This window comes from Cydia splendana, chromosome 20 (assembly GCF_910591565.1).
Source record: "Cydia splendana chromosome 20, ilCydSple1.2, whole genome shotgun sequence".
In the NCBI taxonomy this organism is placed as follows: Eukaryota; Metazoa; Arthropoda; class Insecta; order Lepidoptera; family Tortricidae; genus Cydia; species Cydia splendana.
The window spans coordinates 7926725-7954595 of record NC_085979.1 but is presented as its reverse complement, the minus strand read 5'-3'; the positions used below and the strand labels follow the sequence as shown (position 1 = coordinate 7954595).

Here is a 27871-nt window from a genome sequence, read left to right as displayed (position 1 = left end):
AGTGACAGTTCACTCCATCTTATAACTTCATGAAGAAACGTCATTACGTCAAGCGTCTGCTAAAATGGCGGCCGCCGAGATTCAGATCGTGAATCCAGCAAATTTAGCAAAAATTGAGAGGTAATTGTGATAATTCTTATGTATTTAACATTAGAATCAACCAGATGTTCTTTACAAAATAAATAACATGTAACTTCTTGGTTATTAATCCCGTTTGGTCAAATTAGTTCGACTTCGCTTGTTTACGTATTTTCGCTTTTCCTGTTTCAGTTTTCTCAGTGATCCTAGTTATAAAGAAATTATAGAAAACTCGTCAACATTCAATACACGACTATGTGCCGAAAGAAGGATGCGTATGCCGTTTATAGACACCCAAACAGGTATGTTAAAAAATATTGATTTTGCATAGTTCGTCTCTGTCTATGTTTATGTGAATCACTGTTGAGGGAAAGAGAGGGCGATTGATGTAATACTTCTTGTTATGTTTTTAGGCGTCGCTCAGACACACTGCAATTTGTTTATGAGCAGAAAGCAGCGTATGCCGGGTCAGAAGGAGGGACAAGTTTATACATATCCTGCACAGAGGTAATAGTTATTACGCATTATCTTGTAAGTTAATTTAAAAAATGTCACAAAACTATGGCACCCAGTATGGCACGTCAGGTTCTCCTTAATAAAATCAAAGGTGACTACTTTAAAATAATATTCAGAAAATAATTTTATGGATAACACAGCATCTAGGTAGAGTAGGTATCTCATTAAAATGTTTAGAAACATTGACAATAATTTGCAAAATAATTAAAACCGCCCATTTCCTCTCAAATATGTATAAGAGGATGCCAGTGCCCAGCAGTGTATGTAGGTTGATCAACTATTTCTTGTTATTCTGTCCCATAAGCGAGGAGACAATAGTAGCATAGTTTGCTAGAAAAACTGCCATACAATGTTCTAAAAACATGCTTAGTAGGTGTCCCACTATGGAAAGGCCTTATAACTACCACAAAAAAGCAAGTGTGGTTCATATAAATACGAAAAAACTAGGATTCTAAGAGTGTCTCAGGAGACCTTAATGATGGCAACGAGTGACAAGAAAAAGTTGATTAACCCATGTAGGTTTTGTATTACCATTTCTTATCTCTTAAATTTAGAAATTTAAATGTCCTTAAAAAATTGGGTTTAAAAAACGAACTCCATATTGTCGGGATAGTGCAATACTGCACAAATAACAATGTCAATAGAGTTCTAAATTCAAACATCGTAACAAGGAAACTGAACCTTACTGGATTTCTAAGTTACCCGGTTACAATATCCAAAGTTTAATACATTTAATATGCATGTATTTGTAGATGGCGCAAAGCCCGTCGGCAGTACCTCACCATGGCCTCCTCCCGATGGGGCTGGAGCGGTGCATCAGACTTCATCAAGCCTGACAACACGGGGGAGGGTGAGAACAGTTCAGGGATACCTGGCGAGGCACTGGTCGGGGAAGACAGCCGGGACGGATCACAAACTGCTGCCAAGGATGACCCTAAGGTACTTAGAATTAGTTACAATTTTATTTTTCCATGATTGGCTTGTTATTTAGTAATTGATAATGGATTTCAGCTCTCATATAACTCTTAGTGTATGATTTACAAAATAAATGGCCAAGTGTGAGCCACTCTCACACCCTCAGGGTTCCTTGGCATTTTTTCAATATTTTTGTTCCCTAAGTCTGACTCAAACTTCACCAATTTTTATTATTTGTTGTATTTTTTTTTTTACTTGAGTATAGAAAACTATACTGAATTAAATAATTAAAAGTAGTCTGGCATGAATCTGACTATAGAATCTTAGCAGTGTGAGCCCAACTGCATTATAGGTATGATAAAACTGCAAAAACTCATGATGTCTTATATATTGGGATCCCACTCTATCATCTAAATTGCCCATTATAGTCTCTTATATTTCTTCTCAAGCAGCTTATATTTCTGAATTTGGAACTCTTAGTTATTAGGCTGGCCCACACAGAACGAACTGCCTCTGAACGAACCATTGTGTGGGTGCCTATTCAATTAAAGTTCAAAATACATTGAGAAGGAGATTAAATAAAAACCTCGATTCACAGGAATGGTTCTACGACGAGCTAGCGATGGACGAGATAGAAGCCGGCGACGACCAGGATGCGGAGTCTGACGAGGATTACTTCGACGACACGTACGCGAACAGGCGTAAGCGGCGAGGAGGCGCCACGCCTACAGGTCCCGGGTCCCGAGGCGGACGCACTAGGAAATCACAGCCGGATGATACACCGGCTAAGAGAGGCAGAGCGGTGAGTTACCACTTCTTCCTCGCGTTATCCAGGCATTTTGCCACGGCTCATGGGAGCCTGGGGTCCGCTTGGCAACTAATCCCAAGAATTAACGTAGGCACTAGTTTTTACGAAAGCGACTGCCATCTGACCTTCGTTCATAAGTTCCGAAAAACTCATTGGTACGAGCCGGGGTTTTGAACCCACGATCTCCGGATTGAAAGTCGTACGCTCTTACTGCTAGGCCACCAGCGCTTGCGAGCGCGGTGTGTTACCACTTATTAATGTTTATTTGGTTTCGTGGCAAACAAGCATTCAGCCCGCCTGATAGTAAGCGACTACCATAGACTAGGGGTCGGCTGCTGCCGCGGCTTGCCGACCCCTGTCATAGGCTATAGAGTATAAAGTGTAAGCTAGCCAGTTAGCTTCCATTTCATATTTCATACTTAAAAAAAACGACCAATGTGACATGTTCTAACTAATTTGATCACAACATAGGACACATTTTTGTGTGGTAGCACATAATGTGCATGTAATGTGCAATATGTATGTATTGTTGGATTGATTGATTCGACCCTTATCAATTGGTTGCTGTACTTTATTAACCCATGGGTCGCATGTCGCATTGCTGACGTTCCTCTAATTTGGCCTTAGAGCATTTAATAACCGGAGTCGCCTTTAAGAGCTACTCTGCCGAAAACCTTGCACTATTGCGCATACTTTTGTATTACATTTGACGTGCCCCTCCCCCGCGAAAATCGGCAGACTGTTTTGTACAAAAAATGACAGACAAGGCGTCTCCTATTACTAAATGCCCTAAGACCAATTCTTAGGGCTTTAGTACTTAACTTGAAACGCCTTGTCTGTAATTTTCTGTTCAAAACAGTCTGCCCATAAATACTTATGAAGTTTAGATACTGATCAATATCAATATTTGGGTGGGCTTTGTTTTAGCTTAGTTGGAGGCCTAGTACAGCTTGGCAAAAAAGAGTAGAAATTAAAAAGTGGCAGCACTGTAGTGTCGTCCCTTTCAAACCAATTTATATAAGAAAACGGGACGACACTACAGTGTTGCCACTTTTTTAGGGTTCCGTCCGTCCGTCCGTCCGTCCGTCTGTCACCAGGCTGTATCTCACGAACCGTGATAGCTAGACAGTTGAAATTTTCACAGATGATGTATTTCTGTTGCCGCTATAACAACAAATACTAAAAACAGAATAAAATAAAGATTTAAGTGGGGCTCCCATACAACAAACGTGATTTTTGACCGAAGGTAAGCAACGTCGGGCGGGGTCAGTACTTGGATGGGTGACCGTTTTTATAGATAATGGTACGGAACCCTTCGTTTGCGAGTCCGACTCGCCCTTGGCCAGTTTTTAATTTCTACTTTTTTTTGCCAAGCTGTAGGTTGGGATGCTACGAGCTTGAATCTGGCTTTAAGCTGTACATTTTTTGGTTTATATCAAAAATATATTGACGACCGGTTTGGCCTAGTGGGTAGTGACACTGCCTGTGAAGCCGACGGTCCTGGGTTCGAATCCCGGTAAGGGCATTTATTTGTGTGATAAACACAATAATTTGTTCCTGAGTCATAGGTGTTTTCTATGTATGTATATAAGTATGCATTTATCTATATAAGTATGTATATCGTCGCCTAGCACCCATAGTACAAGCTTTGCTTAGTTTGGGGCTAGATTGATCTGTGTAAGATGTCCCCAGATATATATTTATATTTTTAGTTATTTATTTTACATTTTAGCAATTAGTTGAATGAAGTCCTTATTTTCCACAGGGCCGCGGCCGCAAGCGCGCGGGTCAAGTCACACTCCCCTACGAGGTCCCCGGCGAGGGTGACAAGCCCTTCGGATGCGAACGTAAGTCCACCCGGAGGAGACACTAGTCTCATCTTCACTGCTCAGGTCCTACTACGGTTATACATAGTTGACGACTCAAACTTCCATAGAACTTTACTAATTTTAGAGTTAAAGGTGGTAGTCGTTTTTAGGTTTACGGGATGTCCTGAAAACCCTGAAAATGACTACCTTATTGTTATTATATCACAAAATATAACGTATTCATTTCTCAATTGGCATTACCGTAAACCTAAAAATAGACCGGTTCTATGGAGTTATAGGGAAATAGCAGTTGACGGTCTCTTATGTGAATTTAAATATTTATCTGCAAACTCTCACAATTGATAAGAAAAAACCTTCATAGCTGCAGTAACTGGCCACTGTTAGTAATTGGCCACCAAATGAATTCTATTCACCTATAAACAGAGTTCATTTTAGTATAAGGTTTCAATAACTGGCCAGTCTTCAATAACTAGCCGCCTTATACTAAAATTAATTCTGTTTATATAGGTGAATAGTTCTTTTTAGTTTAGGGCGGCCAGTTACTAAAACCGGCCAGTTACTGGCGGATTACCCAACATTAAATTTACATTAAATAGGTCACAATTCACCTCTTTAGTTTTCGTAGAGACCGTCAGCTTAATGAATAAACTGTTAAAGTATAATAGAAGCAATCCTAAGCATTTATACCCAATACTAGTTCATTCCTGTGTACCAGTTCCAAGCCAGTCTGCTGCCAGAAGGGGACGTTCGGATATTACCCACAGAAAATAATTTTTACATGTAATTTTCATTTTATACAGCTTTTTTTACATAGTTAAACTCTGAGTACCTATACTTAACCTTTTAGTTGATTCGAATTTTAGAGATGTCATCCTTACAATCCAGTAATCCACATAAAAATCTCCACGCGGTATAATATTAAACCATCATTGATAGAGTTAGACCAAAAAAAGTCTGCAGCGATTATGATAGCCTACGCAGTTCTATAAAGTTATGACGTATAAATAACACATGCACTGCGTAGGCTATCAAAATCCCTGCAGACTTTTCTTGGTCTAACTCTATATACACTGACTATTAGTAGATGTTATTGGAACGAAACAAGGGGCCAGGGCCTGTAGTCCGTTTATTGTTTGATTAGAAATTTTATAACCTCTAAAGTAGTGGTAACTTTTTCCTCCGAAATTTTATCTGAGTAACTGTGACCTAAAGTATAGTGTTGTTCATATATTATTGTACCGCAATATTAGATATCATAAACATCATTCGGAAGAAAACGTTAATTACCACTACTTATGAGATTAGAAAACTTCTAATCTTAAAAAATAGTATAGTGACAACCGTTTACAGAAAACGCCAATCGAAACTTTAATAATGGGTGGAAATAATCAGGCAAAGTTACGGGGCCTAGCCAACATGCAAAGACGCTAATATTACCGATTCGTTCGCTACGGCGCAAGCGATTGGCATCTTGGCTAGTTCCCCTGTCATCTGGATACATTATCGTTTGCCAATAAACAATTGTCATTTATGCTATGACCCAAGGGTTAGTTAAATCTATATTCAACCCACTACATTTTTTTTTTGATAGTGCTCTAAAGGTATAGGTATTATTTGTATATTTCGGTTAGCATGGGTCGAACGTCTCCTAAATAGATTTGTAGCAACCATAACCATAGCCTATAAATAAACAATTATCAGTGAAGAAACCACCTGCTTAGGTAAATATTATTTTTAGCATTCTCACAATAAAAATATCGGCAAAAGTTTTCCTGTGTTTCTAAATAAGTATTTGATTTTGAGTTGTTCAATCTGATTCCAGAAATGTAGCAAATATATATTTACATTTATTCAGGGAAACTATTGTAAACTAATTAACACATTCAATACCACTAAGTGCTACGGGTTACGCTCGTAGCGCGTAGCCACGGTTTCGTCGTATGTAGCGCGTAGTCGCTACGAACAGTGTACCCGACAGTCGGGTTCTTGGTGTTGAATGTGTTAAAGTTGAAGTATTTCCACAAAAAGTTAGGCACAAACAATGGCTATTCTACTAAATTGTGTTCACGAGTACTGTACAATTGAGGATTTAATGCCTTAATGTGTTCTCTACCATACTACTTGACCAAGTTATTCGTATATAATCAATTGTACCAATAAAATCAAACTTAAGATCTAATCCTGGTGTGAATGTACAGTTTACGTCTAAAGGGGCCCACTGATTAGCAGTCCGCCTGACGGTATCGGCCTGTCAGTTAGAACAACATTTTGACAGTTCCGAACAACTGACAGGCCGACCCTTTACACATGTGTGTTATAAAAAATATCTAAATAGGCGTGCCTAACCCATGAAAAAAAAAACAGTAGAAATTTGATTTCAATATTGCTAGTTGGTAGCAAGAACCTTACATTTAAATTGTATTGTATCTTCAGTTGAAATGCAGGTCATACCTTGAATGACATCACACTCGTTTTACATCGCTTTTAGCGAGTGATTCTCTTAAAAGTAGCTTTAAACTACTTTCAAGGCTTTACAACGAACATTCGAAGAGAATCACCCGCAGAAAGAGATAGTTTCAAAGTAACGTCATTCTAGGTCATTTCGAACCTCAAGGAGTGGTACCATGGGTCGGCAAACTTTTGAGACGAACAGCCAACTAGATTAAAGGCCTCGCACACCGGATGCGTATGCGTTGACGTGCTCGTGCGCGTGGTAATATACAGATCCCTATGAGAGACGGCACACCGCTTGCGTGACGTGTGCGTGCGCGGCTACGCACACATAGTGCTACACACAGTTCTAGGAATCTCAAAGAGCCGCTTGTGTTGTTTTCAGTGGTCTAAGAACTCGGGTGTTAATTTTTTTTGAGTGATTTGGCGAACCGCGTTTTGCCGACCCTAGTTGAAATGTAAGATTCTTGGTCGGTAATCTTTAGAAAAATCTTAGAGTAAATAATAGAGATGGTTTTATAAGCGAGTTTTACATGATACACTGTACCTCAGCTGAACTATATTCATTGCTCAATAGTTACTAATTGCAATACATGGAGTTTGAATAGGACCTGAGCTTCCGTAGAATAAAAAAATGCGGATGTGAATCTCTTATTGATATGGAAACCTCGCAAACTTTCCTGAAATATCTCAGTTCTTTAACGACATTTCTGAAATAGTTCTGATAAAATAAATAATGATTGAACATAGGAAATATTACCCATGACTCTGCGTAGGGGGCACCACTAGTACTAACTGTAAACAAACCGCCTTGATACATGTATATCATATTAATTCGTAACAAATAATCTGAAAATTTATCAAAAAACTGTTTTCAGGCATAGTATATGATATGATAAAAATACCGGCCCAATGTTATATAGAAAATAGTACATACTGAACATAGTACGAAATTAAATTTAAACTGACCCAAAAATTGACTAACCTGTAATAGTGAACGTTCTAACCTTTTTATCGTACAACTGTGATAATTGATTCACATCCGCTTAGGTTTACGGGGATGACTATAATATCAGGCCACTAGTTTATATTGATAGCAGGAAATACAATGTTATTTTTACAAGCTTTTATTTAGTTTCACCTGGCTCCAATTTCACCACGGTGACAGGTGCGACAATTGTAAAACATCACTGTTGCTGACGTCACAGGCATCCATGGGCTACGGTTACCGCTTACCATCGGGCGGGCCATATTCCTGTTTGCCACCATCATTGTTTTATTAAAAAAAAACTTTATTATATCGGAAAAAACAGATATTTCTCTTGCTAAATTTATGACAATTGTCACAAGAAACACTACAATTGTCACGAAATTCCGACATATAACTCATTACCTGTCAAGAATTACCTACAATTCTTCTAAATCTTGACAATTGTCAGAAACTTCGCAAAAGAAATATCTGTTTTTTTCCGATATAATAAAGATTTTTTAAATAATACAATGATGGTGGCAAACAGGAATACGGCCCGCCCGATGGTAAGTGTTAACCGTAGCCCATAGATGCCTGTGACGTCAGCAACAGTGATTTTACAATTGTCGCACCTGTCACCGTGGTGAAATTGGGGCCTGACCGTTGTCTGTAATCAAATCTTGCAAGTTAAATTTGATCCACTTCCCGGTTTCCAATTGAGCTGAAATTTTGCATACATACGTAAGTCGGGTGACAATGCAATATTATAGTGTCATCGAGCTGATCTGATGATGGAGACCGGAGGTGGCCATAGGAACTATGTGATAAAACAACGAAACCTAATTGTGTTTGGGGTTTTTAGAATTGTCTCGATGAGTATTAGTTGCCTGTGGAAAGAAAAGTACAGTCAGCGATAAAAGCTTGTACCAAAAATGATTCTTTTGCCAAAAACTTATTTTGCAACATAGACGTATATCTCAGGACTGGCCTTACAGGCACTAAAAATAGTAAAAATAGTACTAGTTCAGCGGTGTCATTCACGGATTCAAGCCAATCGTGCAATCTAACGCAACTAGTTGCGACCAATCGCGCGCGTGATGTGATATTATCAACCAATCGCATTGTAGCGGTGTGACACCGCTGTACTGGCCCCATTCATGCACCATTCTTATTTCCCGTAAGGCCAGAACTGTGATAATAATACGTCAATACTTTGCAATGAAAAATTGGTTTTCTCAGTAAATATCTTGCGTTTGTTTTTTCGAATAATGTTTCAACTCGAAATAAATCATCCCTGTAATGTAGGTCAAGTTTTTAGCCACAATCTTCTCATAAGCCAACACTGATTAAAACAAAACAAAAAAAGGAAGAAAAAAGTCATCTAAGGTGTTTTATAAGCGTCGTTTTAAAACTTATGTCACTAGATGGCGCTGCTATCATTTTAGGTCGGCGGTATTAAATTTAGAGTTATTAGGATTAGGCTTAAATACAAGACCCGTATTTTATGTAGCTATTGGGAAGGTTGTGGTCGAATGGGGTAATTCTAGATAAATGCCTTTACGGATTATATCAAGTAAAGTAAGGGTAATAGTTGTAGTCTAGTAGCACAGGGCCAATGAGTACTGTAGTTTAATGATAATTGACTCAGGCGTGCAATAAATCCGGGGCGATTTTTAGACAGTATTTTTTTTACATAGGGGCTATTCATAAATTACGTCATTTCAAATGGGGGGGAGGGGGGGGGGATCTGGACATTGGATGATTGTAGCATGACGTAGGAGGAAACTGGGTCATGCGAAGCATATTTTTTGGATGATCTTAGGGGGGCGGGGGGCAAAAATCGTCAAAAATAGATGATGTAATTTATGAACAGCCCCATATCCATAAATTAATTTTAAATATTTCGACTTGCGAATCGGATCCAGTGTGCTAAGCGCGTTACGTCACACCACGTTTATACATATTCATCATAATTTCATAGAAGTTTGACGTTTAAAATAACACTTGCACTGCGTGTGCTATCAAAATTGTCGCAGACTTGTCTTGGTCTAAGTCTACAAGGTTTTAACTTTTAATGCCAATCTTTTTTTTTATCTACATATTTTAAAGAAACCTTTATCAATGAGACATGTCGGCTCCGTTGGGCCTCTACATTAGAGTTTCAATAAGTATTACTGTCAAAAAAAAACAATACACGAATTTCGCAGTTTCAGACAGGGGTTTCATTTTAGAATAGCTGTATCTTTCTAAAAATCGCCCTTATATTGAAAGTGCGTTTAGATATTTCGTGGAGAGTGACTTTTCATCGGTCACAGAAATACTCTATTAATGTCGCTCTACTCGAATCAGTATTTGATATATTTTTGGGTGTCAAACATTATTAAATCCAATTAACGTTCGGTGTGATTGGTCCTTTAATATTAATTTGACACACAAGAATAACAAGTGAAGTTTTCATGCAAAAGTGAACTGCCTCTATTGACATCCGACAGACCTTTTGCTTGAGAACTACACAAATGGTATGTATATAGCAGGTTGAGTCACATGCCTTTTATAGTGTATGGACGTGTATGATAGTATAGTTTAAGCGAATCTCTTAATGAGTATCTGTTTATAAAAATATTGATTGTATTTGACTTCCAATCATGTGTGTAGATTTTAAATTTCACTTTTGTGTACCTTTAAAATGTTTTTATGGTAAATTAGGACGTATTTAAAGACGCGCCGTTTTTAAAAGTTTACACCTTTAACCGAAGCGCTGGTGGCCTAGCGGTAAGAGCGTGCGACTTTCAATCCGGAAGTCGTGGGTTCAAACCCCGGCTCGTACCAATTTTTCGGAACTTGTGCACTTGATATTTATTTACCAGTCGCTTTTCGGTGAAGGAAAACATTGTGAGGAAACCGGACTAATCCCAATAAGGTCTAGTTTACCCTGGGTTGGAAGGTCAGATGGCAGTCGCTTTCGTAAAAACTAGTGTTTACGCCAATTCTCGGGATTAAATGCCAAGCCGACCCCAGGCACCCATGAGCCGTGGCAGAATGCCGGGATAACGCGAGGATGAAGAAGACTCCTTTAACCCTTTGAACTTCTCGCCTGTCGTGCGCGGTGCGTCATCCTGAACCTTGACCTTGTCGTAATGCACTAAGGTTGGTATTGGGCTTAAGGGGTTAACATGCTATAAAGTCTTTAAATGTGGACTTAGAGCAAGAATGGTCGAAGTTCAAGATGATAATGTCCTATATAGTGTTCGACCAAAACTAGATTTTATGCGAAACTGAAGGTTCCGTTTTGCTGTAGTTTCGGCCGAAACTGAACCTTCAGCCGAAACATGGTTTAATAAATAAATATACCGAATGATTGAATATTATAGATTTTTATGCCTTAACCTGCCGGAACCGAAACTTCGGTCGAACACTACCGAAAATACAATATTGTTAGTTTCGCCGCGACCGAAAGGTTCGGCAAGCTTTTTGGCCGAAACCGAAGTTCGACCGAAACATTATTTTTGTGCCGAAACAGGTACAAAAATAAATTAGGAAAAATATTGTGACTTTAAAAACGTTGTTAGAAATGTACCTATTCGCAATTTAGAAAACGCTTATTGGTTTTACTTTTAATGTTTCTTAGATTTATCGCCATATTTATTATATTATAACATGGATGCCTTTTTCTCAGTGTAATCAGAGAGTAAAGAGGTTTTAGTAAAAATACGTCCAAAAACAAATCACACTGTACTCTGTATCTTTAGGGATTTTAATAAAAGTAAACAAAATCTACCCTCAAATGGCTCCTTAAGCCAGTTGAGGGTAGATGAAAACATTACACGACCAAATAATGTAGGTTGAAGTCAGGTCGTTCAGTGACAGATCCAAGCGGTTTTGTATTTGGTTGGTTAACCAATTAATGTTATAACTACCCGAAAATGTACAAATTGTTTGTTTACTGTTTTTTTAATACCTTAAGATAGAGATTATAACAACAACGTAATATTAAATGGCTTTTCTATATAACTCTTTATCTCCTTTCTACTCTTTACTCTGTGTTGTATGTAATATTTAAATTTTATTTATAAGATACTCGGCGTATTTTATTAGCAGCTATTAAATTAAATAATTAGTAAGTTTATGAAAAATTTTAGATCACCTGTTAAAATGTATGATCCAAAACGGATTGCACGTTAATTTTAATCAAATTTCAAATGTATTGTGCATTTAAATATAATACGGCTTAGGCAAAGTATTTATTGTAGTTTAACGTAGATAAATTTCTCATAAGGGCTGTTACACACTAGCAAATCCCTGGTATGTAAGGGCCCTTAGCGTCAATTAAAAATAACCGAAAGTGCAAAATTTGTATAACACATATATAAAATGTTAATGTGACAGGAATTTGTAACACCAATTAAAATAAATAAAATATAAAATTGACACTGCCACGTAATATATTTTGTACGGATCGGTTGTAGGCGTATTGTATTGTACTGTTGGCATATTGTGTAGGTTAGCATAGGTTTATGTTTTTAATGTAGTTTGTAAAGAGCGGCTGCGACTGGCTTATGATCTACGTTCGTTTTTCTTCTATCAAAAAAACAAAAAAATAAGAAAAGAAAACACATTTTAACCCTTTTAACGGCAATGTGTACCAGAATGCACTTCTTTCATTCTTTGAGCGTTTCCAATACGCATATAGACACGTGATGGGACATATTCTGAAAATACTGTACATTATTGATTGATTATTTAGATTAGAACCTTTTACAGGAAAACCATCACTATGCTGATATATTCTAACATGTTATTTATGGTTCTCCTACACTGGCAGTTATATAACATTGTGTGACAGGGTCAACACAATATAACATTATCAATACTATCATGTCCGTGTCACACGATGTTATATAACATTATATAACGTCCAGTAAACCGTTGAAATTTCAGTTTTGATGTAAAGTACTCAGAAGCGGTATCACGGTCGCATTTTTATCACCTGTCATGCCATGCGTCACTTTCGCACTTAGATATTTGTTAGAGCGTGACAGGCATGGTGACAAATGATAAAGAGCCGACCATCTTAGCCCAACAGATCATTATTGCACTCCATTAAACTTTTGATTTTAATAATTTTCATTCGTCGCCGCATATGTATGGCAGGGGTAAACAGCAAGTTAAGGCATTTTCAGATAGGAACAATTGTATGTACAATCTTAGGCGTGTCGCAGCCTGCCCTATCATTATTCTAAATGGGATCTTATGAGAATCACAATTGTAATCACAATCCTAGTAGTACCTAACTCATCGTGCACTCAACGGTTTGTCGTCTGTGATACATTATTTATTTCATCCTCAACTAATTTATATGTACTAGGAATTTTACATGTATTTTTCAGTGCCTAATGTTTTATTCAGTTTCGTAATGATTTACTTCGAAAACTACCTAATAAATGTACCCATTGAAAATTATTTTAAACGGTTACTCACATATTATTAAGACGACGTTTCGATCTGTTTCGAGGCTCTTCGACTGGAGCACCGTCTCTACTGATCGAGCGCGCGACGTGTACACTCATGTCGATCATTTATTCGACTTAATAATACGTGGATAACCTGCTTAAAATAACATGTACCAATTTATTAACGGCTCAGAAGACCTATTGCGAACCACTTAGGTCAATCGTCTGTTTGCATCTCTATCGCTCAAATATGATAGAGCAAAAGAGGCAGATAACGAAATTTCGATTTTCGATGCTCGTGACTCAGATGCTCGTGTAAGGTAAACGTACTACTGCTCGACATGCTAATGCCCAATAGGTGACACCCTGCTGTCACCTCTATTGACAATGACTTAGTTTCAAGATTACATGTACTGGGCGGTCCCGTCGAGCACCAGTACGTTTACCTTAAATGGAAAAGTAAAAGAGATACGTATTCACAAGTAATTTTTATATTTGAAAATTCTTCGCTTGCAGTAATAAATTACCTAATACTCGCTGCATTTTTTACTAGTTTTTGAAGTAATCTTATTAGAAGCAAAACTTTCGCCACTGTATTTTTGGATGTGTTCCGTTGGCAACTTATTTAATGTATTTATAAAAAAATGCTGTAAATTATTAGGGAATTAGATCCAAACTATTATTAGCACCCAAAGATTGTTATGAATTTATACAAGAATATTTATGTTGAATAAGAAATAAAAGTATCCAATGTACCTGTTATTTGTTCGCTAATTTTGATTGGACTCCAAGTTTGGATCTTTTGGTGAATGATCTTTTAGTTTCGAGATGTTCATTTTGCGGATTTTTTTTTTCAAAAAGTTCTTACAAATCTGGAAAAGTGCCTTTGTTACAAGCTTTTATTTAACATGCCATATTTTTACGTATATTCGGGTAACATCTTGCGAGCTAAATTAGCCCCACATCCCTGAAACTTCACATACAATACATACATGGGTGACAATGCTATATTATGGTACCATCGAGCTGATCTGATGATGGACACAGGAGGAGGCCATAGGAAACTCTGTGATAAAAAAAAGGCAACCTGTGTTTGCGTTTGTTAGAAATGTCTCGATGATTATTCGTTGCTTGTTAAAAGAAAATTGCAGTCCGCAATAAAAGCTGGTATCAAAAACTAATTTTAAAAATTAATTCTCAGATTTGTATAATTTTTTTGGAATCTGTCCGCAACTTGTACATTTTTAACGAAACCGTAATGTTTTTAGTGAAAGTGTGTACAGAATTGTAGCCTCGTGGCAGATCCAGTGATTTGAAGTCATCAATCGAACCCTCCCAGCGGCCTGCGTCCTCTAGAACTGACCATAGACTATTACGGCGAGCCGGCTATCTATGACATTATACAAGAACGCAAAAATATGTCCTACGGTTTTGAAAACCCGAGAGAAGTTAAATCAAGTATATTTTGTTCAAAAAACACAGTCGGACCAACTAATTTTGGTTTTGCTGTGATAAATTGTGAAAGTGCCACTATGAACGGTTTTTTGTGTAAATATGACGTTTTAGTGACACTTTACACTTTGACAGTTCAAAGTCTGTGCAGAGCTTGGTTTGACTCAAATAACTGTAAATCTTTTGCGGTTAATATATGTGTCAAAAAGATGTATATGTAGAGTCAGACCAAGAAAAGTTTGCAGAGATTTCGGCAGCACACGCAGTGCAAGTGTTATTTATACGTCATAATTTCATAGAAGTTTGGCGTTTAAAATAACACTTGCACTGCGTGTGCTGTCAATATCTCTGCAGACTTTTCTTGGTTTAACTCTAGACTAATTTACCTAAGCTTCAAAGGCATTCTGAAGTCTCACAAAAAACGTTATCAATTGAAAAAACTATATTTTAAACTTCAAATTGGCCAAGGAAAGTTACATTAAAAAATAAAAAAAAATGATTAAGGGTTAAAATCATACAAAACATTGCGTTCTCGTATACATCAACTTTTGTAGTATAGGTATTGATTGATGACGGATAATGCTTGGATATGATGATGATGACGATCCGCCGCCGTCGTAGTGCCTCATGATCTGTTCTGATGACGTAGGCCCGTACCCCTTTACGAGGTCATCACACCGATGCCCGGACACCTAGGTGTGTGAGCGGGACCACGCTATAGCGATGGCCCGCTCGCACACTTTAGAGGAGCATCTATGTGAAGACTGATTTAATGATTACTTAAATATTAATGATAATAACTCGATGATTAGTGAAAAAGGCAGATGGAGGCACTACTGCGGTAAGTGGATTGATATTGTTATTTTAATACAATGTAAAACTATTTTTAATTATCAGATGTATCGAGAATGAAATTGATAACTTAATTTTCAATCAAGACATATACAGTGGTATTACTAAAAGAAATTAATAACTACTTGAATCTAAAATAGGCCCTTGAGGCATTGTACCAAGGATGCTGGCGGCATTTCCTCGCTGTATCGCAATGCTGATACGTCGTGCGAGGTAGCCGCCAGCTCTTCGGTCACCAGTTACATTTTCAATACATCTGAGTGTGCATATATTTCTATATTATTGCACTTAAAACTCCCCTCACGCTAATAACCCTTTCTCTCAACAGTGTGCGGCGCGAAATACAAAACCCGGCCGGGCCTGACGTACCACTTCACGCACACACACAAGGAGTCCGCCGGCGCGGCCACGAGCGACGGCGACTCCCGCGACAGCCACAGCCGCCCCGGCGCGCACACGCCGCCCCAGCCGCAGCCCCCCGCCACAGAGTACCAAGACAGTTACGTGACATTCTTGAATAATCCCGGAGGGCCCGCTGCAGGTTAGTACCGAGCAGCGCGGCGAGCGTCCGTTGGCTAGGGCCCACGCTTACCGTAAGGGCTGTGTGCACGACATTAATACTACTTAAAGAGGGTTATTGGGATGAGGTAGAGTTTTATTGGGGTGAGATTCAGGTTTTTTGGTCTGAAATAGGGTTATTTGAGTAAAGATTATTTATTGGGGGAGATAGGATTGGTAAGTGATAGGGTTTACCTACTGTAGTGCACTGGGGTTTTCTTGAGACGAAATAGAGGTTTTTGTTAGGATGAGATAGGGTATTATAGATTAAATAGATAATATTATATCACTCTTAACTATTTATTACAGTGATGCAACATTTCTTAAGGTTTTCACTTTTTGCCCTTTGCTTGAACTAATATTTTGTTTTAATCATTATTTTTATCAGACTTCAAAATTACAAAAGGCGCGGGAGGTTCTCAATTCGGTTGTATGATTTTTTTTATGTTTGTTACCAAAGAACTCCGTATTTCTCAGCGGAATTTTAATTGAAAGTACATATCTACTTACAGATTGGTCCAATTTTTGTCCAAATCTAACTCTGATGATTGGATCCATGAGGAATCGAAGGAACTCCTCAAATCTTATAGACATACAAAAAAAACGAACCTGAAGTGCTCCAATGAAAGTGATAGGGTATTTGACTGTATTTAAAATAAATTATTTTACCCAATGCATGAAGGAAAGCACAGTTACTTTTAGACACAATTTCTATTTTAAGCCCCGTATAAAACTATAAAGAGTAGGTAATTTGATTGTGACGTCACATGCTAGTGTTTCATATAAATTTCATAGTAGCAAAATCGTTTTGACAGTTGGAAATAATAAACTGATTTGACTAGTAGTCAAATACCATATTTTGTCTCGTTTTCTTTAATATACCGATAAACAATATTCATACAGCAATTACTCAACAAATGTTCCTCCCGCAGACAAACCAGCAGCGGCCACCCCCGTGCGGCGCCCCACCCCTCCCCCGCGGCCCGCCTCCGCCGACACCAGCTCCTCCGACTCCGCGCACGCGCCTCTAGTGCCGCCCGGCTCCTCCGTGCCCGAGCTCAAGCTCCTGCAGGACAGCGCCGTCAAGGTATTTCGAACCTTACTCTAAAGACGTAAGGACCATAATTGATTAGTTAAGACGAAACAGGAGCTGAGTTTTAAATATTTTAGGTAAATATACCCGTCTCGCTAACGGAAGCGGCACCTAAAAGTAGTGCGATAAGGACAAGGCGAAAAATCCTGCGTAAAAATCTCAAAAATCGAGGTTTCGTACTCCTCTGTTTCCTCCTCCAAAACTTAACCAATCGTAACCAAATTTGGAAATCTAAATGATTATGAAAGTATCTGTGTCGGACCGTTTTGCTTTTTTTGGCTAATTGATATCAGTTTTGAATGCCACGCCTCTCATTGCGGCATAGTCAATTAGGCCATTTTGGCCATTTTTGAAGGGCTATAGCTAAACAAAAATTGTGTTGAAAAAATCATTGCTCTAGCTTCAAAAACCACGGAGGAAAACGAGGAGTACGTTTGTATGGAGAAATGAGCGCTTTTCCGCATTTCGATCGATAACTTTTTATTCTACAGAGGGCCTACCGCGAACCACGTTCGGGGTGTTGCCTCCCTGTCACACTTACGTATTTACGAATTTACAAGTGCGCCTCCTCAGAAGCTCAGATCCAGTACTTCGCTCGTCACAACTCACAAGGTCCACTGATCCTTGTTAAGTGTTGCTATTAGTACAACCAGCAAGTGATACAATTTTTATGTGTTTTGGTTGCTATAGTTTTTAAACTCGTGAACGGGGCGGCAGCTGACATTCACGAATCATCATCTCCCTCGACATCATTGCGAGTTATCGCTCGGGATGAAATTGGTCATAAAAAAAAACCTAGCACCACGCACCAAAGAACTATCAATTTTAAACATAGCGGTGGCAGCTAAATAGAACTGGAAAATGTTTCATACAAGGAATCGTAACTAAATTCGGTGACAAACTATTCGGTCCCGAGTATTCCTTTATCTATGCCAGGGGTCTCCAAAGTTTTTAGCTCAGGGCCATATTGCGCCTCGGAAACTTTCGCGCGGGCCACCGCCGGTTTTTGCGCCGGGGGAGGGTGCCTGGTTGCTGCTGTTAGGAACAGTTCCACTCTCAATGAATGGTGAACCCCTGGAGCCTGGCACTCGGTTCCGCGGGCCGGATTGGAACGCGTCGCGGGCCGGATTTGGCTCGCGGGCTAGGGTTTGGAGACCCCTGATCTATGCTATTACATCAGAAATAACCTAAAATCCCTTTACAGGCCTCCCCCTCCCCCTACTGCGACTTCTGCCTCGGGGACGACCGAGAAAACAAAAAGACGGGCACACCAGAAGAGCTCGTCTCGTGCTCCGACTGCGGACGATCAGGTAAGAGGCCGTGCACCCACGAGCCCCGCGCCTGCGCCGCCCACAGACACCTCGCCAACATAAGACTCAATGGCGTCGTGGAAATTATAAACTCCATGAGTTATTCCGCGGACGCGTTCGATAAGTTCGCGACGCAGACTAAACTGTTAGAGAATGATGCCTATTATCTGTCGCCGCCGTCCTCGCCTAGGGAGTGGCGATAGGCTGTGTACTTTAGAAACTTAGTGCAAGGGGTGAAGGAAATAGCGTCACTATACTCTGAATTTGCTACGTGAGATGGTATTTGGGGTTGATTAAATATACCACTCTAAATCGTTGGGTTATAAAGAGAGAAATTGTATTACTATCATATAAAAGAGGTCTGAACTCCGTAAAATGACTATGAAGGCTTAAGGCCTGGGTCTAGTATAAATTTGAATTAACCTACTTCAAAAATTTAGGGTATGTTCCTTGTTTTTTCGAAAACGGCTGGGCTAAAGTTTTTATTAGCACGCTTATACTGATTTTGGGTCTTTATTTTATAGTTATTATATAGCGCGTTTTGGAAAGGGACACTTAGCAAAGTGGAACTGTTACTGTATGTAGATCATATTTAACAATATGTAAGGTGGTGGTACTGGTGCTCGACGCGGTCCCAGTACATGTCATCTTGAAACTTAAGTCATTGTCAAGTTGTCAATAGAGGTGACAGCAGGCTCCAATTTCACCACGGTGACAGGTGCGACAATTGTAAAACATCACTGTTGCTGACGTCACAGGCATCCATGGGCTACGGTTACCGCTTACCATCGGGCGGGCCGTATTCCTGTTTGCCACCATCATTGTATTATTAAAAAAACTTTATTATATCGGAAAAAAACAGATATTTCTCTTGCTAAGTTTATGACAATTGTCACAAGAAACACTACAATTGTCACGAAATTCCGACATATAACTCATTACCTGTCAAGAATTACCTACAATTCTTCTAAATCTTGACAATTGTCAGAAACTTCGCAAAAGAAATATCTGTTTTTTTTCGATATAATACAGTTTTTTTTAAATAATACAATGATGGTGGCAAACAGGAATACGGCCCGCCCGATGGTAAGTGGTAACCGTAGCCCATGGATGCCTGTGACGTCAGCAACAGTGATTTTACAATTGTCGCACCTGTCACCGTGGTGAAATTGGGGCCAGGGTGTCATCTATGGCATTAGCATGTGGAGCACTAGTACACAGTATAACAACAATTAAAATGTGTGTGCCTAAATACATTTGTAAATGAATTGTCTAAAATGCCTCTAACGATTTCGAACGCGAAATCGATCTAGATAAGATTTTTCCATAGGTTTTTTTATAGAGATTTTGCGGTGCAAATTTGAGTATAGATGGCGGCATATCGGAACTATTTAGTGTCTGTTATTTTCTTCGAATCTTGCACAGTTAGTTCGGTGGTCTGTTTAGAATCTACAGATTCTCGCTTATTTATAGCCCTAGCTTCTAGATCATATTGATCATACTATCTGAATTGGGCGATATACTTACATTCATGATTCGAGTATTATCTTGTGTGTCACAAAGTTCATCACAAGAATTTGGTACTCTGCCGCAGAAGCTAACGAACATAACAGAGTGACAGAAACATAATAACTGTGCTCCAACAAGGTACTTGCACCGAATAATGCCGTTGTTTTTATTATTTTTTATTTTCTTATGTTTAATATGAATTTGCCGTTTGGTCTATGGCACTAGCAGACATGGACGCTAAATTGTAACCAATTCACACTATGAGATTTTGGAAGCAAGCTTAAGAACCGGGCCTTATTTAGTCTCAGGTTGTGCGTTTCCTCTGGTTGTAGTATATTCTCACAGACTTAGTTGCAGTCACTCTGTTATTTTCTTTGCTCCTGCGACCTTGCTAACCAAAGAACAGAATATATTATTTTCATAGCTTCATCTATTTAATCTATCCATGATACATTCCAGAAATCATACTCTCAATATATTTAGCTGCGTTCATATATTAAGTTTTATTTTAATTTTCGTCTATGGTATACATTAAAGCAAATGTGATGTTAATGTTGCCATTTTAAAATTTCTATTGTGAAGAAGGATGCCAAATATTTTAACATGTTATCTGTTGTAGCGGTCGCATGTGCCTTGGTTTTACGACGGCCAAACATAGATCTTATTTACATATTAGTAGTTAGTAGCTTTGCTTTTACTGCTCGTAAGCCAAATTTTTCATTACCTAGCTTATCTAGTCACTGCGCCAAAAAAGAGTGCACGCGTCCCGGTTCGAGGTTTAGATAAAGCATGTAAGTTGTGTCGAATCACTAAATAAAGAGTTTGTTAATATAGTCTGTCAAGCAAACTATGTCAGTAGCAATGAAGTAGGGCAACACTCAAGAGCAGTATTGCGCTAAGAAACGCAGCAATGTACATCGAACCAAAACATGTAATTATCATTATCTCAGATTTTACAAATATTTACGATCAACGGGCATGATTGTACATTGTAGACACCTTGACTTTGCTTAAATTCATGCACAATCTTATTTAATACATTGGTATTTAATGGTGACAGCAGAAATTTCTCCTGAAATAGCAACGATTCAGAATGTAAACAAACAAGATGATGGTTGTCATTCACGATCCATATTCCACACTCCACAGATAAAACACCGATGACACGCGATTTTGGAAATATTCGAAAACAGTGTAGCTAATCCGCGATTTTTCAAATTTGCCGCCTTTTGCTACTGACAAGATTTGCTTGACCAAGTATAATTGTAAATTGTTTTGATACTGGAATAGCGTCCGCTTGAGCCGCTCGTGCAGTTTGCTCGGGGGTTGTAGCGTTCGCTTACTTCGTGTATTATGCCCGGTACACATATTGCGGACATCTTAGGCCAATCTATGGGACACAGTTATGCGGAAGAACGCATAACTTAGTCCTTTAGATTTGACTATGTTGTCCCAAAATCTGTACGAGATATTAAAGGAACATTTTGGTAGAGTCATTGTCCAATAACAAAATAAAGCATTGTTATTTTTTGTGTGACTTTGTGAAAGAGTATAATGACTTCTGAGTCTTTTGTTTTATTTTGTACTTATCTCGTGATAAACGTATCTGTCAGACATATATCGTAATGAAGAAATTAATTCGACATATCGTAATTCATATTTTAACGTAGGTCGTTATTAAACCAAAATGATCAAAAATAAATGAGTTGGTATACTGTTATATGTATTTCTATAGCTAAGAAATGGTATATTTATATGATTTTACTCTGCATGATTGAAATGTAATATTTCATTGATTATTTTAATTTGGTAAATTGTTGGAATATTATTTTATAGTGAACTTGAAAACGACGAAATCGACACGCACTCTCATTATAATGTTTTATCTAGACAAAGCACATTAATCTATAGTTATATAAATATGAAATATTAATGTTATAGTCAAATTATCTCGTGTCCTTGATATCGGTCTGTCTTCAGACAAGTCAAATAAAAACCGACTATTGTTTTCTCATGTATTGATGTGTTAATATTTACCAAGTTAGTTACAAACTTTAAGTCTGTGGAACGAGAGGAAGGGTCAGTAGGGCCACCTAATACCAATATAGGTACTTGCGTTTACTTCTACATACATATTTGTGACGTTCCACGGCAAAAGGTACTTTATGGCGGCTGGCGCTTACGTCGCATAGCACCGCAATAATATTGGAGCGGCGTTAATAATAGCGTAAGCGCCAACCGCCATATAAAGGTACCTTTATCTGTGGGACGTCACATTTGTATGTAAGATCATTGAGGGCTAGACGAGATTCATAAAAAAACAAAATTAAGGGTGTATCAATATTACAGAGAAATATATTAACATAGAGAGAATAATTCTTTTATTTTTATTATTGCAAGATAAACTATATATTGACAGCTTTGCAACAGATAAATGTGAAACTAATATTTTGTCTGCAGATAATAGAGTTTCATATATATTATTTTAGTTATTCGATATATTACCAAAATGATCGGATGTCTACTTACAGTCAGTGTTGGTAGGAACTCGAGTCTTTTGAGTCCAAATTTGAAGTACTCTACTCGTTTTACCAGACTCAGCACTTAAAAAACTTCCGAGTCTTTTAGGCCTTTAATTGAGTCTTTTTTAAGCGCTGTTCAAAGCCTCCGAATAAAGACCCCGTCACAATTTTCAAGTTGTATCTAAATACTAGTAGCAGTAAAGAGAATCAGCTTTATTCTAACTCATAAATTTTACATCAAGACAATGCTGCTATAATTATAATTTTGTAAAAAAAATAGTCCTCTAAAACGGACTCGTGATAAGACTCGGGTCTCTCAATAGCCGAAAAGAACTCAAGTTTAGTTATATGAGTCTGAATACATAGTTGAGTCTTAAAGCAGAGGACTCGAAGGACTCGAGTCTTGCCCAACACTACTAACGGTACGAGCTTAGTAAGTGCCTTGTTAAAGCAATATCTGACACCGTTAGAATAGTCCATATCTTTAATATACCTTATAAAATTATAACCCAAAGATTCTGTTACGAAATTTTACTTAAATTCTAAATGTTTATTTTCAACGAAAGACTAACTTGATGTTATCAATTAAAAATATATTATATCATTCCTGTAATGTTAATTGTTTTGTTTAAATATAAATTTTAGAGATTTTAAGGTTTGACAATTAAGGTATTTGAATGTTATGAGTTTTATTTGCGAACATATATCATGTAGCTTTATATTATATAGTAAATTGGAGGTATACATGTATGTTAGCTTACTTGGTATTGTATGTTTTGTGTTGTCGTGCAATAATTGAACGTTTGCCATTGGTGCCTTGAATGCGTTATTTTACCAGTTACTGCATTTCAGAAAATTAATAATGAATATACAAAAGTCCACACAGGACCAGCACTGACTTTGGAATGAAAAATCTTTAATTCAGGCAACTAGTGGATCATTATTATAAAAAAATATATAACTAAAAACTACAAAACACGCTATGGCTGCGATGCATTACGCAACCCCGCAGTGTCAGAGAGTCGGCCGCGGAACCGCAGAAACTGTACACCCTTCTTCGGCCAAAACTGACTGAAAAGTGTCAGAATTAACGTCATATTTTGATAGGCACTTGTTGTGCTTCCACACTGTCATAGGAGCATTCCACGGGCTGTCCCGTACAAACGCATTTTATTTCCTGTGTTGGGACTTTTTTTTCGTTATTTAAAGCAGGCGATTATTTTTCTGTGCATATTTTTGACCATTTGTCATAGAAAATGAAACTCTTATACCTACCTGCAAATCTTCAGAAAATTCGCGTTTGTACGGGACAAACGGTAGACAATATCATGGAATGCTCCTACTGCAGAGCTTGGCCCGACTTTAACTATTCTAATGTTTACAACTACATTTTATTTTCAGAGAAAGTTCCTTTTAAAACAAAGAGAGAGACTAATTAGATATTTGAAATGCAGTGGCTTAATATCGTATTGAAAACCAAATTGTATTCCTGGCAATATAGGCATGCTGTTATTTGATAAACAAAATCGTAGTAGTTTGGTTATGGCTGTCAACATTACATATTTACTGTATCGCGGTATTTGTTCTTACCTTTTTAAGCTGGTAACATTGCCAAGAAACGTGAACTTAATGCCTTCTTTTTTATTTGCTTGTAAAATTAGATGACTGGTTTACTGAAAAAAGATAATAAATTTTGAAATTCAAGTCAAAGTTAACCAAAGGCAACGTTGCTAGTTGATATGATACAAATACCATAAAATTATTGTAGTTTTGTGCAGTCTGGTCAGATACAATGTTTAAAAGGCTACCATTAGACCTTACAAAATTTGCGTTATGATATTCTTAATTTTTTTTTGCAGAGCTTTTCCAAAGATTTAACTAAAACATGTCAAGGGCATCTAATGGTAGCTTTAAGGAGAATGTTAACTTTCGTTAAGTCGTGTTTTAAATATTGTTTGGGCAGTATCATTTCGTTCCCTTAATTTTTTTTTAGAAAAATTCTTTTATTTTTGGTTTTAAGATGTTACATATTTTTATTTTTTTCTTCTAGTAAACTTAATCAGTAGGACCTTTTTAAAACGTGACTAAACGACAGTTGACTCATCAATTTGGACTGAATCGTTTTATACTATAGTTTGTTAACGCATCGTACGTGCCAAGTTTATATAGTTATGTTTGTTTTTATTCGATCTTAAAATTTTATTTCTCATTGGCTAGATTATATTCCAAAGTATCTTTAAATGCAAGTACGGAAGTGCATACCGTAGCCTGGTTTACTCTTATGCTTCTTTGTTACACCAGAATAGTTATTTTAGCTTAAGAAGTAGGTATGTCGGCGTTTTTGTATACCATCGGATTTTTATAACATTAAAAATTGTATGAATTACAAATTAAATTGGCTTTTTTTATGTTGTGCTGAAGAATAGTGAATAAATGCACTTCCATACACCATTGAATGATACTTTATGTTAGTGATAATTGTTTTGTTATATTTTAGTGTCGTAAAGTGTTTCACTATTGTTCGGCACATTATATAAAACCCTGATTGCCTTTAATATTAACCGTTGAATTTGTTCCAACTTCGAAGATTGACCGAGATATGAGACAAGGTAAGATACCATGTGCCTTACAATTAGTGAATTACATACGTACACTAAAATTAAATTCAATACTTAGTAAATTATACTGTAGTTCTTTTTAGGATTAGAAAGCGCTTCGCAGAAGTAAGCATGAGCTTCTGAATTTAGCTCATTATGCGGTAAAATAAATGGCTGTGACATTCGGACGGACATGACGAAACTATGAGGGTACCGTTTTCACCACTTTTGCTGAGGAACCCTAATAAGCAATTAGCAATAATCGGTTGAAATTTGTTCATAATTATACCGCGTAAAATACGTTATAAAAATCGACTATCTTCTGCGGAGTTCTTTCTAGTGTTATAACACTATAAAAAATATTTAATATGTTTTTTTATAAAAAAACGGAATATAGTTTTTAAAGGTATGATTCCTACCAACTGGTTGGAGTCCGACCTTACTAGAGTCAAAGGAATTTTATAAATACAATACGAGTATACTCGGTGTCTAAAAAATAACTGCATTTCCGTTGCCAGGGAGGTTTTGGGATTATACTGAGCAACTTTTACTATGGGACCAAACCCGAAATCGCGAAAAAAAATTTTCCCTCCCATAGAAAATGGACCAGCCAAAATGTATGAAACTGCCAAATTTTTTTTCCGATTTCGGGGTTGGTCCCGTAGTAAAAGTTGCTCAGTATAATCCCAAAACCTCCCTGGCAACGGGAATGCAGTTAATATGTTTGCCACCCTGTATATATTTTAAACTATATTTAAACGTTAGCGTGATCTGAATTGCAAGTGCAATGAATACTAGAACATGTTTTGAGCCGTGTGTTGTGTTCAGGTCACCCAACGTGCCTGCAGTTCACGGTGAACATGATCGTGTCCGTGCGCAAGTACCGCTGGCAGTGCATCGAGTGCAAGTGCTGCTCCGTGTGCGGCACCAGCGACAACGACGTGAGTACTGTGTGCAGGTCACAACGTGCCTGCAGTTCACGGTGAACATGATCGTGTCGGTGCGCAAGTACCGCTGGCAGTGCATCGAGTGCAAGTGCTGCTCCGTGTGCGGTACCAGCGACAACGACGTGAGTACTGTGTGCAGGTCACAACGTGCCTGCAGTTCACGGTGAACATGATCGTGTCCGTGCGCAAGTACCGCTGGCAGTGCATCGAGTGCAAGTGCTGCTCCGTGTGCGGCACCAGCGACAACGACGTGAGTACTGTGTGCAGGTCACAACGTGCCTGCAGTTCACGGTGAACATGATCGTGTCGGTGCGCAAGTACCGCTGGCAGTGCATCGAGTGCAAGTGCTGCTCCGTGTGCGGCACCAGCGACAACGACGTGAGTACTGTGTGCAGGTCACAACGTGCCTGCAGTTCACGGTGCACATGATCGTGTCGGTGCGTAAGTACCGCAGGCAGTGCATCGAGTGCAAGTGCTGCTCCGTGTGCGGCACCAGCGACAACGACGTGAGTACTGTGTGCAGGTCACAACGTGCCTGCAGTTCACGGTGCACATGATCGTCGTCGTCGAGTTGGACGATTTTACGAGCTTGGCAAAGACGGATTTAATATCACGATCAGTTTACCTTTGATCAGTTCGGCGCTTATGCGCATAACAAATTCACTCTTGTGCTTATACATATAATGACCTTTGTTCAGAAAACAAAAACAAGATATGGTTTAAAATAATAAGAAGAAGAATATAATAAGAATAATATTTATTTGAAAAGTACTTTGTTAAAAATATCAAAATGTTCATGAACTCGTAATTAATGGTAATTATTGTTCGTTTATAGGACCAGCTGCTGTTCTGCGACGACTGCGACCGCGGCTACCACATGTACTGCCTGGTGCCGCCGCTCGAGAACCCCCCCGAGGGCTCCTGGTCGTGCGCGCTCTGCATCAAGGAGTTCCACACCAAGTGAACAGGTACAGACCCTGCTACCACATGTACTGCCTGGTGCCGCCGCTCGAGAACCCCCCCGAGGGCTCCTGGTCGTGCGCGCTCTGCATCAAGGAGTTCCACACCAAGTGAACAGGTACAGACCCTGCTACCCCATGTACTGCCTGGTGCCGCCGCTCGAGAACCCCCCCGAGGGCTCCTGGTCGTGCGCGCTCTGCATCAAGGAGTTCCACACCAAGTGAACAGGTACAGACCCTGCTACCACATGTACTGCCTGGTGCCGCCGCTCGAGAACCCCCCCGAGGGCTCCTGGTCCTGCGCGCTCTGCATCAAGGAGTTCCACACCAAGTGAACAGGTAGGCCCTACTACATGACAATCATATGGCTGTACCAGGGGTGCGAAACTTCTCTCTTCGGGCAAACTCGGCTCCTTTCGGCTCAGCATTGCTCCAAGCAATTATTAGGGTTGATAGAACTTGATGTCCCTTTGCATGCACGACCATAGATAGGATAATGGCTTGAATTTTGACAACCCTAAATAGCCAAAAGGGATAATGCCATATATTACAAAGGGATAGCATGATTCGTCCCTGAATCGTTGTCAAACTTCGGTTTTGTAGGAAGTTTCCTTTCTGTACAGTAGTACTATTATTTATTCTGTGGCTATACCGTCATAGAGAAAAAAATACATAGAGTGATCACTCTATACATTAGTTTTGGTACCAAAACGACTATTATTTTCGACATCTAGCATCGAGTAGCGGAATTAACAGTGCCACATGTACTGCCTCGCCTCTTGAAAACCCACCCGAAGGGTTCATGGCCGTTTGCGCTCTTTTCTTCTGGTGTGTGACGTCACTATAGCAGAAACAAGTGTTAAATTTGTAGCAAATTCGAAGAGTTTGCATTGCACAATTGCACATTTGACGTTTCTTTGTTAGGTACTGCACTGCTATTTATGACGTCACAAGAATAACGACTGCCTTCTTGGCGCGATCATTTTTGACGTTCCACGGTGGAAGGCACCTTATGGTGGTCGGCGCTTACGCCATTATGTTAATGTTAATGTTAA

The 27871-nt window shown here is 38.6% G+C and overlaps 1 protein-coding gene across 2 annotated transcripts; it reads left to right on the top strand.

Annotated features, from left to right (window-relative positions):
• Positions 1 to 34: 34 nt before the first annotated feature.
• Positions 35 to 26822, top strand: LOC134800744 (zinc finger protein ubi-d4). 2 transcript variants are annotated; one of them, XM_063773283.1, is made up of 11 exons: positions 35 to 120; positions 271 to 380; positions 492 to 585; positions 1347 to 1533; positions 2108 to 2311; positions 4083 to 4164; positions 15650 to 15862; positions 16812 to 16966; positions 18177 to 18282; positions 25739 to 25851; positions 26693 to 26822. In XM_063773283.1, the coding sequence occupies exons 1-11, from the start codon at positions 65 to 67 to the stop codon at positions 26819 to 26821; spliced, it is 1449 nt and encodes a 482-aa protein (XP_063629353.1). In that variant the 5' UTR covers positions 35 to 64; the 3' UTR covers position 26822. The 2 variants fall into 2 exon arrangements, with proteins under 2 accessions (XP_063629353.1, XP_063629352.1); XM_063773282.1 differs by lacking the exons at positions 25739 to 25851; positions 26693 to 26822 and having other exon boundaries at positions 15650 to 15820; positions 18177 to 18508.
• Positions 26823 to 27871: the final 1049 nt, after the last annotated feature.